Source organism: Biomphalaria glabrata, chromosome 15 (genome assembly GCF_947242115.1).
Source record: "Biomphalaria glabrata chromosome 15, xgBioGlab47.1, whole genome shotgun sequence".
In the NCBI taxonomy this organism is placed as follows: Eukaryota; Metazoa; Mollusca; class Gastropoda; family Planorbidae; genus Biomphalaria; species Biomphalaria glabrata.
This window is the reverse complement of record NC_074725.1, coordinates 1461011-1474561: the sequence shown is the minus strand read 5'-3', so window position 1 is coordinate 1474561 and position 13551 is coordinate 1461011. Positions and strand designations below refer to the sequence as shown.

At 36.3% G+C, this 13551-nt stretch overlaps 1 protein-coding gene across 1 annotated transcript; it reads right to left on the bottom strand.

Moving 5' to 3' along the window:
• Positions 1 to 9124: 9124 nt before the first annotated feature.
• LOC106062079 (toll-like receptor 4) lies at positions 9125 to 13225 on the bottom strand. The gene is made up of 4 exons (XM_013220345.2): positions 11261 to 13225; positions 10711 to 10865; positions 9652 to 9815; positions 9125 to 9345 (listed from the first exon to the last, which is right to left on the bottom strand). Exons 1-4 carry the CDS (start codon positions 13207 to 13209, stop codon positions 9154 to 9156), a joined length of 2460 nt encoding a protein of 819 aa, XP_013075799.2. The 5' UTR covers positions 13210 to 13225; the 3' UTR covers positions 9125 to 9153.
• Between the last annotated feature and the right edge of the window lie 326 nt (positions 13226 to 13551).

Genomic DNA, 13551 nt, shown 5'->3' with positions numbered 1-13551 from the left:
AGTTCCATACGCAAATATTATTTATTTTATAGAAACATTTTTTAAAAAAATAGTTCTGAATCGTTTAACAAGGATTAGGCATTGATTTTATCTCTCAGCCAATTGTACTCGCTTTTCACCACAGCCCTCCCCATTACACGTGTCGCCACTGTTGTAAGTCCGTCGGAAGCTCTCGGCCGTTGTCGGATGTTTCTATGTAGGTTTAAATTCGCTTTCGACGCAAGACGAATTGGTATCATCACCACTCGCTTTGGTTGTGACGTACAGTTTGTTGTTTCAAGTAAATGAGTAAGAAGCGATTATCTTCTCAAAGCTAGAAGCAGTCTACAAGTAATGCTAATCTGACAAGCTTTGCGGTACCACAAGAGATTGCACAAAAAGGCAAACCATTTACAGATGATGAATATGTCAAAGACTGCTTCCTACGTGCATCTGAAGAACTGTTTCGTGATTTTAAAAACAAACCAGAAATCTTGAAAAAAAACAACAAAGATTTGCCACTATCCGCTAAAACAGTATAAGATATATTAGCTAAAATGTCTTCAAATGTAACATATTTGCTGGTGGATGATGTTCAACTTTCTTCTGTCCTATCACTTGCTATAGATGAGTCTTGCGAGATAAAAGACACGGCACAAGTTGACCTTTTTGTCAGGTATATATCTTTCCAAGGTCCAAAAGAAGAATTTCTAGGATTGCTACCTCTATCAGGACAAACTACAGGGGAAAATACAGCGAATGCCATGCAAAAATACCTTGAATACAATAAGATCGATTTAAATAAAATCGTTTCAATAGCAACTGATGGAGCCAGAAGTATAACAGGAAAAAATAAAATGGCAATAACGATACATCGAAGCTAAATAAACCGCGAAATATTACGTTTGACTGAAGAATGCATCAAGAAGCGCTTTGTGCCCAAACCAATTCGGCCGAATAGTTGAGTTCATGAATCTGGTAATCAAGACTGTTAACAGCATCTTGTCAAAAGCACTCTACCATCGTCACTTTAATTCTTAAACGTAATGGAGACTCATTATTCCGAGCTTCTTCTGTCCTAACAAGTGCAATGGCTTTCCAAAGGTGGAAACTTTTGCTTTGTGCTTGAATGAAATACATACATTTCTAAATGAAAAAGGTATTAGTCACCCTGAATTAGAGAACGACAAATATTTTCAAAAATTTTACTTTATGGTTGATATAAAAGAGCTGAATCTAAAACTGCTAGGAAAAGGAAAACACATCCTATGGTTTGGTAGAAGAATTGGTTTTGTTTCGAAGAAAAATTAATTCTTTTTGCAGAAGATATTCACAGCGTTCAGTTACTTCATTTTTAGTGCCTAAAGTGGTATCGCGATAAAATCAGCGCAACTTTTGAACAATTTACTTCAGCACAGTTAAAAAAAAAATCAAAGATGAATTATCTCACAGATTAGAGCAATCCAAAACCTATCTAGCATTCCTAGTACACCTTCTCAACACAAATAGTAACAAAATCCACATTGATGTATTTGAAATTGATACTGGATCTCTAGACATGCAATTGATTTAAAAAGTAAAGCTTTGTGGGGTGGAAAAGCATGTTGGAAGACTTGGAACTCCAGAAATGTATGTACGTAGCGCAACAAAAGTGGACAGCTTTCAAAGGAATGTCGCGAGTTGATTTGGCGCATGAAATAATCATCTAGATTGCTACAGTGAGGTGAAGAAGTTGGCATTTGGAGTGCTAACTATCTTCGGATCGACATATTTGCGTAAGAAAGCGTTCTCTTGCATGAATATAATTAATAGCAAAGTAAAAATCCAACTAACAAATGAAAATTTAGAGTTGACTTTGAAACTAAAAACAAGTTATGAGCCAAATGTATACCAACTTTCTAAAACCATGCAAAGCCAAGGCTCCCATTGAATTTGTTTGCTCAATTGTTTGTTATTGAAGTAGGCTTACAAGTTAGTGTTGTAAGTAAATGTTAAACAGCTTTAGTTGTTACCGAAATATTAAAATAATAATTATCTAATAATGCCATATATATAAATTATCTAATGTGGTGTGAAAAACACTATTTATGTATGAATACATAGATTCCTTTTTTAAAAAAAAATTATTGTGTGAGTACCATTTAATTGGCAAGAAAAAACTTTGTGGCTCTTTAGAAACTTTGAAATTTCGTAAATTGTAATTTTTGGCTCTTCCGACTCAAAAGGTTGCCGACCCCTGACCTAAAGGCAGACCCCGAATGCGATGGATTGATGACGTAGAGGCAGATCTGCAACAGCTTGGGGTTAGGGCGTGGAGACGAAAGGCTCAGGAGAGATCTGAATGGAGGGAAGTGTTGAAGTACGTCAGAGCCCTCCATAAGATGTAGCGCCACTGGGATGGATGGATGGATATTTAAAAATTATATTTTTTTTTAACCTTCTTGTCGTGCTATTTTTTTTCCATGCTTAGAAATAAATTAGAGGAAAAATATCTTAAAAGCTGAAAAAAAAAACTTTATAAATAGAACAATACAGTTAGGCATAAAAAAACAACACGATATAGATTATTTCAAGCTACTAAATATGTTCCACTTTTTAAAAAATGGAATTTGTAGCGTTTTCCGACAGGCAGATTGTTCCGGGTCGTGTGGTATGTACTACTATATACTTTGGACTGTCGCCTTGATAGTTCCGCTGCCATCTCTTGACGTCTTTTTTAAAGGTTTGGGCTTCGATGCAATAGTCTTCAAACCTGAATTAACTTAAAAACATGAACAAAAAAAATTCCTGAGCGTTTTTATGTATTTAAATTAATTCTTAAAAATATTAAATCCTAAAGTCTGCTAGTAAGATAAAAAGAAACTCACTTTGACAGCTATTGGAGACAAGCTTTGAAAGCTATTTAAAAAACACCAACTAAGTAACATTTTAGTATCACACAGAAGATACAAGGCATCGATCATAAACACTAACAGACATAAGAAGTACCTTTGTTCCTTTGGCAATCAAATAATTGAATCCAACGTTTAATTCTAACTTCAATGATCTAACTGTATGGACTTTACCTCTTGTAAAAGAGAGTAACCCTTAAAGGATTACGGGCACGACATGGCCTAAATTGTGCGGATGTGCCAAAAAACTCAGAACTCAAACTCATGTGTAAAGTTTGACTGAAATGAACGCCCGCGTGCTATTGTTATACTATTTTATGATGTGTGATTTTAAAAATCACTTCCTCAAGAATAATGTTGATTCATTATTTTTAATTACATTTGTCTAAACGGATAAAGTAATTGAGTTGTTATTAGATCAAAGAGACGATATTTCATTATATAACAGAGAAGAGATGCCATTACATATAAGAGATGTCATTACATATAAGAGATGCCATTACATATAAGTGATGCCATTACATATAAGAGATGCCATTAGGAAAAAGAGATTTTATTAGATATCATTAGATAAAAGAGAAGAGATGTCATGAGATAAAAGAGAAGAGATTTCATTATATAAAAGAGATTTCATTGGATAAAAGAGATGGCATTAGATATAAGAGATGTTAGTAGATAAACGACATGCCATTACATAAGAGAGATTTTATTACATAAAAGAGCAGAGATGCCTTTGCATAAAAGAGATGTCATTACGTAAAAGAGATTTCATTATATAAAAGAGATGTCATTAGATAAAACAGAAGAGATGTCATTACATAAACGAGGAGAGATGACATTAGATAAAAGATAAGAGATTTCATTATTTAAAAGAGATGTCATTATATAAAAGAGATGTCATTATATAAAAGAGATGTCATTCGATAAAAGAGAAGATATGTCATTACATAAACGAAAAGAGATGCCATTAGATAAAAGATAAGGTATTTCATTATATAAAAGAGATTTCATTATATAAAAGAGATGTCATTAAATAAAAGAGGTGTCATTAGATAAAAGAGAAGAGATGTTATTACATAAAAGAGAAGAGATGTTATTACATAAAAGAGAAGAGATGTCATTACATAAAAGAGAAGAGATGTCATTACATAAAAGAGAAGAGCTGTCTTACATAAAAGAGAAGAGATGTCATCACATAAAAGAGATGTCATTAGAAAAAAAATGCATCCCGTTATGTTATTAAAAAGTCTTAATTCTGTCTGTCTGTCTGTCTGTCTCAAAGATAACATTTTCCTTTGCAACTTCTCGTGTCACTAAAGAGGCCAATCTTTGATACACATCTACGTTCATGGTTACGGATCTCCTTTCTTACCACTGGTGTGCACACCATCTGAGATACAGGACCCCCTAAATCTCCATGAGATCTAACCGAGGCGACGTCGCAGCCTGTCGGCAGTTTAGACCAGTGATGCTCAGCCTAATTCGTCCTGCTGGCCTTTTTATTTTCCGACACTCGTGTCGCGGGCCACATGACCGAAAAGATACAAAAACTTAATGAAGCGGAACTGAAACTATTTTATTAGAAACCCGTGGATCTAGCACTTACATTAATTAGTCAGATGTTTGAAGTTTGTCTTCTTTTCTACCCTTCGGAACAATGGCTTCAATTTTCTACTTACAATGTGAGCAACATTCTATCTAGCTTTTAACCACAGACTCATTTTCTTATCTCTTTTTGGCAACTATTCAATCCTTCAATCTCTAGGCGTAGTTTAACAATATTTTATTCGCGGCATAATTTCAAGAATGCTGCCATATTTGTTTGTTGTTTTTTTAAACAGCCACACTTTCTTTACAAATCAAATACATTGGCTTATTATCATGCTCCAGAAAAATGTAAAGATCCGTTCACTTTTCCTCTTAGATTATACATTTAGTCTCATTTCAGAAACACAATGTTAAAAGTCATGGTACCAATCTATCAGAGAAAAAGTTAGGGTAACGTAGGTAAAAATAACTTTATCTACCTTTTTGGAGAGGGGATTTTCTACACTTTGTGCCGTCGTTTCGACGGGCCGGATGGAACCACTTCGCGGGCCGGATCTGGCCCGCGGGCCGTATTTTGGGCATCGCTGGTTTAGACCAATGGCTCGTTGCCACGTCACAAAGGTGACTCGCTTGCACTCTTAAAATAGCCAACACAAGCATGAATGGTTTGGTTAGGCTGCGAAACAATTCCATTATATATTTATCACTTAATACAGTAATGTGATTTAGAATCTCTGGGGAAAAAAAATAACCCAAGACGTGTGTAAATCACTTTCCAAGAGGCTTTTAGAAGAAGCGGAGCCCCATTATCTGATAGCCGTGATTCCAGTGTCAACCCCAATACATGATAGCAGTCATTGTCATTTTAGATACGCCCTTGTGATGTCAACTCCATTGAGATGTACTTTTGATACGCCTCTGTGATATCAGCTCCATTAAGATGTATTTGTGATGTCAGATACGCCCCTGTGAAGTCACCTTTATTACAATGTCCTTGTGATGTTAGATACGCCCCTGTTATGTCCACTAAAGCTCCATTAGGATGTACGTGTGATGCTAGATACGCCCTTGTAATGTTAGTTCCATTAAGCTGTACTTATGATGCTAAATACGCCCCTGTTAAGTCAGCTCCACTAAAGCTCCATTAAAATGGACGTGTGATGCTAGATACGCCCCCCTGTAATGTCAGTCCCATTAAGATGTACGTGTGATGCTAGATACGCCCTTGTAATATCCGCTCCATTAAGCTGTACTTATGATGTCAAATACGCCCCTGTTTTGTCAGCTCCATTACAGCTGCATTAAGATGTACGTGTGATGTGTCGGCCACGCCCCCTGTGATGTCATACCCATAAACAAGTACTTGCGATACACGATACGCCCACGTGATATGAGCTCCATTACGCTGCGTTTGTAATGTCGGGCTACGCCCCTGTAATTGCAACTATTTGAATGTAGAGTAGGGCCAGCTTACTAACGACATTTTCATTGCCACATTTGTGTTTTATTATCAGTCTCCCATACGTAGACTCTTTTCAACCTTATCGATTTTTTTTCTTCTCTGGCAACCGGCAACGGATGACTCGAAATAAATTGCACTTCAGCATTTCAAACCATCAAATAGTTTCACTCTTAGGGAAAGTTGACAAACCAAAGATTACACTCGAATTTTGTGTATATTAACGATAAGAGAAAAATAAAAAATGCCATAGTTCTGTAATGTAACTCCTAATAAGCGTACTTGTGTCAAGCAGTTAGGATCATTCATGTAATTAAATTTTAAATAGATCTAGACTATCAATAAAAAGAATTTTTAAATATTAAATAAAAGGGGAACGACCTATCTTATCTTATATAATACAGACGTTACTTCAAAAAAGAAGATGATTACGTCCTACGCGTCATGCATTTAGTCATGCATATTAACCAATGACTTAAATTCTGCCAAGTCACTGGTTTTCCTGGCTAGCTCAGGCAACCCATTCCATGCTCTAATAGCACTAGGGAAGAAGGAGTATGTGTACAAATTTGTCCTATCATATGGGACGAGGAATGTGCCTTTATCTTTGTGTCTTTCAGAGTATTTTATTAAATTTTGTTTTTGTATTTGAAGATTATGGTTCAGTGTTTTATTAGCGGCCCCCGAAAGGGGAAAAGACGCTATTAGTTTTGTGCGAAATGTCTGTCCGTCCGTCCCGTTTAGATCTCGTAAATAGAAGAGATATTGAAAATCCGACTTCACAATATTTTAGACCATTCAAAGTTCTGATGCAACGGCTACTTTTTTTTTTCCTGAAAGCGAAAATTCTAATTTTTAAAATTAATTATGCAAGCAGTTTTTTTTATAAGAAAAAGCTAATTAGTATGCATTATATGTTAGACCTAATTTAAGACGAATAGTAATCTTATAAACATCATTTTCGTGAACATTTTTTCTATACAACGGAAATTTTTTTTTTTTTTTTTTTTGAGGATTCGAATATGAGATTGAGCCTTTTCAAAACAATTAACTTATTTAGTTCGAACCGAGGGTCCCGGGTTCGAATCCTGGTGAAGACTGGGATCTTCAACTTCTGAGTCTACCCAGCTCTAATGGGTACCTGACATTAGTTGGGGAAAAGCAAAGGCGGTTGGTCGTTGTGCTGGCTACATGACACCCTCGTTAACCGTAGGCCACAAAAACAGATGAACTTTACATCATCTGCCCTATAGACCACAAACTAGTTAGGCCAGGTTCACATCTAACTTTACATTCACTTTTACGTATCCTTTGATCTGCGGGACGGTTGGGGCACTACACAAAATCTGTTAACCTTCTTTCTCCATTCTTATCTCTCATTTGTCTTTGATATAATTTCATTCGGATTTTCTTTCTGAAAATATTGAAGCCTACCTGGGTGGACCACTGGTCGTGCGGTTTGCGCGCTGGACTGTCGTTTGGATTTATCGACGATCGAAGGTTCAAACCCTGCCTGCTCCCATCCCCTGTCGTCCTGCGGGAGATTTGGACTAGGAAGTAAACTATCTTCAACTCTGAAGGATTATCCGAAATATGTAAAACATTTTACTTCGGGGGCCGATTTTGAGTTTGTGTTTCCACACAAACTGTCTTTTGTAACCTTGTGTATTATTGCTACTTTACTTTTGAGTCTTCTGTCCTGAAGGCTTTCTAAATTTAGTGATTTTACTAAAGGTGTTACTCTAGTCAAATGTGAATATTCGTTTGTTATGAATCGCACTGCTCTATTTTGTGTATGTTCTAGTTTCTTAATGTTTTCTTGAGTTGAGGGGTCCCAAACAGAGGATGCATATTCTATTATTGGCCTAACCAAGGTTAAATAACATTTTAGTTTTATGTTCTTATTTGATTTATAGAAATTTCTTTTAATAAATCCTAATGCTTTGTTTGATTTTTTTGTAGTTTCATCAATATGTGGATTCCATGACAGTTTTTCATTTATTATAACACCTAGGTATTTTGCGTTTTTAGTCTGTGTTACTGGTTTGCCATGAATAAGATAAGTGGAATTAATTTGTTTTAGTTTTTTTGTTACTCTTAACAACTGACATTTTTCTGGGTGGAAAGACATGCTCCAATTTGATTCCAATTTCTGTAATTCATCTAATTCTCTTTGTAAAATATCTGTGTCTTGTGTTGTTTTTATTGTTCTATATATTATGCAATCGTCTGCAAATAATCTGACTTTTGTTCCTGAACTAATGCAATTTGGTAAATCATTTATGTAAATTAAAAATAGTAGTGGACCCAAGACTGTTCCTTGAGGTACACCTGAGTTTACTGTTATCGGTGTTGATTTAGAGCCATTTATTATTACAGTTTGTTCTCTCCCTATCAGAAAGTCTTTAATCCACTGATGCAGTGGACCATTAATGCCGAAATATTTTAATTTTTTAAGCAAACTATGGTGGTGAACTTTGTCAAAAGCCTTAGAAAAATCTAGTAAGATAGCATCTATTTGTTCACTATTATCTAAACCTTTTGAAAAATCATCAATTAGTCTTATTAGTTGTGTTTCACATGATCTCTCTCTATATATATATATATATATACATGACCTGAATTCGAGCTCGTGGCTCAAGCCTTCTGCGGCTTCTCAAGCCAACACGGTAACCACTCTGCTAGTGGAGAGCTTATGAATATGGAAGATAGTATAGTTATTTTTTTTTTTCTATAGTCTCGTCCTATTTTTCTGTTGTGTCACTAAGACTCAGACGATGAGCTGTAAAGGGAACTAATTCAGCTTATACCACCACTTCAGTCAAGTACAAACTCTTAACCTTGTTTGAGAAACCAAACATAATAATTAATTACCAATAGTTAATTAACTAATTGGTTAATTTTTCTTCATTGATTCTTGTGTTGCCAGGTAAAAGAAATAATTGTGCAAAATTTCAGCTAGATCCGTAATTGGGTGTGGGAGAAATAACTTTTTAACAGGCAGTCAGAGTGAATTGATATTAGCTTTGTAGAAAGGGTAGCGTAAAAATATATTGCTGCAAAGAATGAGACAATTAAAGAAAATGTACTCACAATTTTTAAATATGTTGTAAATTCTATCGATATGCCACTAACCTTTTATTTTAATTGCATGACTAAATGCATGACGCGTAGGACGTAATCATCTTCTTTTTTGAAGTAACGTCTGTATTATATAAGAAGTAGAAAAAATATATGTTCATTTTTTTAATGCTACAAGATTATTATTTTATTGGCTTAAAGTTGCAAAAGATCCCTGGCCAGTTTGTCCCAAAACACATCCGTTATTTCCTCTTGAGGGTAGACGATGTAAGTATTTTTATTAAGATGATACAAGAGGTCAGAGGTCAGCTCTGTCGTAGGTATGGATTCTTTGATGAGAAACACAAGTACTGGGCGCCCTGTGTGGACAGACTCCATGTTGGCCATCTGGAAACACACGACGATAGTTTTTATAATATTAAAGAGTATGTTATGATTGTATTAGACAATGAACACTCACAGACCTCTACAACACACATTGATAAACCTAGACTTAGGTTAACACTGATAATAAACATGTTGAATACAACGAGAAATGGTTTATCATTAAAACATTGATGCCTAATCTACGGCCCGATGGTCAAATGTAGCCGCTGAAGGGGTACTATCCCGCCCCTCGAGACTTCAGTCCACTTACATTACGTTTGCTTGTAGCCTATGTAGGCCTTTAAGTTAGGGTCAGTTTTTAAATACCTGTAATTCAAAGTTACACCAGGTGCTGTTGAGAAGATTTCGTGTGAGAACCACTAAAGTTTTCCGGCTCTCTTTGACTGCAGTCACAATGTTGGAAGCGATGAATTCCCCCACAGCAAAGTCTCGTCCGTGAACCAAGACTCTGAGATCTCGTGAGTCAAACTCTGCAATCAGACATTGAGGTTTCAATTTTGGTGAAGAGCTTTGTAAATAAATCTTCCGCCAGTCAACTACTGATAACAATCACAACATACTTAGTGAAAAGTAGAGTTAAAATCAAAAGCTCTAAACATGTCTATCTACTTTTAAATCAGTAATGTACTGGTCTATTAGGTCTATTTCTTCTGTGCTTTATTTTTACCAAAAATTATTAAATTTTTATTCATTTTAAGCAAAAACTTCAAAAATAAATGATTCTTAGCTTGTCTCGGGTTTGAATCTTGGTGAATTCTGACATTTAAAAAATTTGGTGATTTTAAGGACCCCTCAGACTCCACCCAACTCTAACTGGTATCAGAAATTAGTTGGGGAAAGTAAAGGTCGTTGTGCTAGTCACATGACACCCTGCTCGTTCATCAGATGACCTATAAACCATCATCTTCACATATCTGCCCAATAGCTCACTAGGTCTGAATGGGGGGAACTTTATCTTTTATCATAAAGGTATATACACTCTCTCGTGTGGCTAATCAAAGCGGCAACGCGAAATTTTGCGCTTTAGTGGAGATTAGAGAAACGAGGTGTCAAAACAAGATAAAAAGCACATTTCTTATTCCATTTACTAGGTCTAATTCGCACAAGTGCTCTTTCATCTAGCAATATTAGAGCATGGAACGGGTTGCCTGAGTCAGCCAGAAAAATGAATTACTTAGTAGAGTTTAAGTCTCTAAATTAACATGCTCGACTAGACAGCAGAGCACAGGGATACTTCTGAAGAAACTTTTGTAATTTCTGTGTTTACAGACCCTTCTTCACACCTTAGAAAGATTCACGGTAACTACTCAAACTATGTTTTCGTACTATTTTAAAATTATAAAATTACCTTCCATATTTTTTTACCTGGTAAGAGTTTCCCCAAGATGAATTCTTCATCTTCAGATGCGTAGGAAATGAACACGTCATAGCGAAATAACTCTGCCTCAGGGTTGTCTTTTCGTTTCCCCTTGACCACCAGGTAGGCCGCATAGTACATGTACCTTAATCTCCAACGAAACCTAAACAGGACAGCCATGTAGCAATGTTAAAAACGTCAGATTATAGTCTAGTCAAATTATAATGTGCAACTAAAATATCGTCTAAGGAAAACATCGTCAAATTATGATATTTTCAAATTAAATTAGTGTCAAATTATTATCTCTTAAAAATTATTTCAAATTAGGATGTCGTCAAATTTAAAGTTTCGTCATACTAAAATTTCTTGAAATTAAAATCTCGTCTAATAAAAAATAACATTAAATTCATTTCACTGTCTTTAAATAAATAAATGCCGTTAAATTATAATCTCGTCAAACTAAAATAGTATCTTATCTCGTCCAATTAGACCTATAGTCTCTGTTAAATGTTTCATTTGAGTATTACAGAAGTTAATTGCACGTTTGCAACAACTAACCTGTAGACTACTGCAGCTACGACGAAGCTCACCATGCAAAGCGTCACGGAAAGGACCACAAGGAACAGGGTCGAGTTGTCAGCGCACCGTGCGGCCAGGTACACCAACGTCTCCTCATATGCATCCTTAATCACAATTGTACTGGTGTCTTTGTACTGACACATGTAGTCAGTTAGGTTGACATCGAAGGCCCTGGAGCTGACCATCCACTTCAGAAAGTCAATGTTATCACATTCACAACGTACTGGATTCCGCGACATGTCCACTCTAACGGAATGGTTGGTCAACAGAAGGTCAATGTTCTGTCTCGTCTCTACTGAAAGAGAGCTAAGCTGTGTATGACTTAAGTTAAGAAAATTCAGGCTTGACATATTTGTAAGGCTTAAATTGAAATGTCGCATGTTATTGCGACTCAGGTCAATGATCTCTAGGCTTCCAAGCTCTTCAATAATGCTGCTTTGGACCACTGTCAGTGCGTTGTTGGTGAGGTCTAGTATTTTAAGTTGCTTTAAATACTGAAACACTGGTTTGCGCGTTTTTGAAATAAAATTGTTGAGCTGATTATTCCTGAGCCTCAACTCCTGCAGCTCATCGAGATACTGAAACATTTCCTCGTCGATTTCATCCACGTTACAGTTACTAACAAACAATTTTTTCAGCTTGGTCAGACCTTTGATAGGACCTTGTAGTGTAGGCAAATAATTGTTAGTAAGTATTAAAGACTCCAACGAGTTCGTTTCATTAAAGCTCAGCTCTGTCAAGCGATACTTGAGCCCTGCAAATCTTAGGCCAAGACAAAGCAGTCTGGGCGGAAGTGTTACAATAAATGGCTTTGAAGATCGAATGTATTTTTTGCGACTGCTGTTTCGATGGTCCGATAAGCTGTTGGGCATATATTTTGGTACTTTAGGTAGGTAGTTGCCTCCGTTAAGGATGAGCACTTCAAGACTACGAAGTGAGTAGAGCTCTTCAGTGTACGGTCCGTACAAGAAAATGTTTCCTCCAACATCGATGTAGGTGAGATTGGGAGGCATAGCCCAGAGCGCGCCTTCTTCGACAAACTCAATATTATTGCCCTGTGCCTCCAGGTAACGTAAACTTTCTGGCAAGCTTTGAATCATGGACTTATTCAAAGTAACTGGGGGTAGATACCTAGAGTGGACGAAGTTCATCCTCAATATCTGCAACTTGTACCCACGAATGAAATTTAACTGGCGCAGGGCGTAGGTGATCCCCATTTCAAAATTAAAACTGATATCCAAATCTTTCAAATTGACCAGCGGCCCCAGAATATTATCACCTAGCCGCCTCTCAGTCAAGAAACAGTTGCTAATGTTAAGCTTCGATATCTGTTGCAGGTTAGTGAAAGCAAATTCTGGTATTTCATAAATTTTACAAAAACCTTCATTACTTCCTGATAGAACTAATGTCCTAAGTTTTGATAATTTTCTGAAGCCAACTCCAAAGTACAGACTATCTAAACCATCTAAAAACAAGGTCTCTAAATTGTTTAGTTCTGACAGTATACTATCTGGATATGTGTAGTTTACCATATACATGGGTGGGGAATTTCTGTTAAGCTTTAAATATTTAAGAGATTTTAGGTCGGAGAAAGCACGAATAGGAAATGTCTTTTCTAAATATACTAATTTATTTCCATAGAGATTTAAATAGCTTAAAGTCAAGAGGCCCCAAAAGGAGCCAACTTGAAGCTGAGTCAAATTATTTGAAGACAGATCTAAATAAATCAACCGAGAATAGTTACAGAAAGCACAATTTGGCAAGTCTGATATGAGGTTAAGGTCAAGGCTAAGTTTAATCATTGTGCGTGGAAGATTTTGTGGAACTTCTTTGAGCCTCAAGTTTGAACAACGACACACGGTTAGTGTACAAGAGCACTGGGTGGGCTTTGAATCCTCTCGTCCTTTTTGTAATGTATTCAAGGACATAGTATCGTAATGACTGTTATTTATCTTACTGTCGTGGGGTACTACGAAAGCTTCATCCTCGCTGTACGTTAGTATTTCATCGAAGTATCGATTATCGAACGGTATCGAATCTGTTTCGTAGAGCTCCAATGCGCTAGATTTGTACTCAACACAGTCGGTATCGTAAGGTTTAAATGCTGAAATTCGACCAACACTAATTGTGATGACAAAGCACACAATCCAAAAGACCATGTTCTTGCTCTGTCCTTGACCCTGCATGAAAATGATAAACATGGAAATTAATTGAACAAAGGAGTGGAGCGGCACAGAGTCTTATACTGATGGATTGTGGGTCTCGGGATT

What these genes read in the sequence shown, in the direction of transcription:
- LOC106062079 (XM_013220345.2), bottom strand. Translation starts at nt 13,209, where the DNA reads ATGTCCTTGAATACATTACAAAAAGGACGAGAGGATTCAAAGCCCACC. An exon ending in GTAGCTGCAGTAGTCTACAG is followed by an intron (nt 10,866 to 11,260) that starts GTTAGTTGTTGC and finishes TGTCCTGTTTAG; the next exon opens with GTTTCGTTGGAGATTAAGGT. An exon ending in GGTGTAACTTTGAATTACAG is followed by an intron (nt 9,346 to 9,651) that starts GTATTTAAAAAC and finishes GTGTGTTTCCAG; the next exon opens with ATGGCCAACATGGAGTCTGT.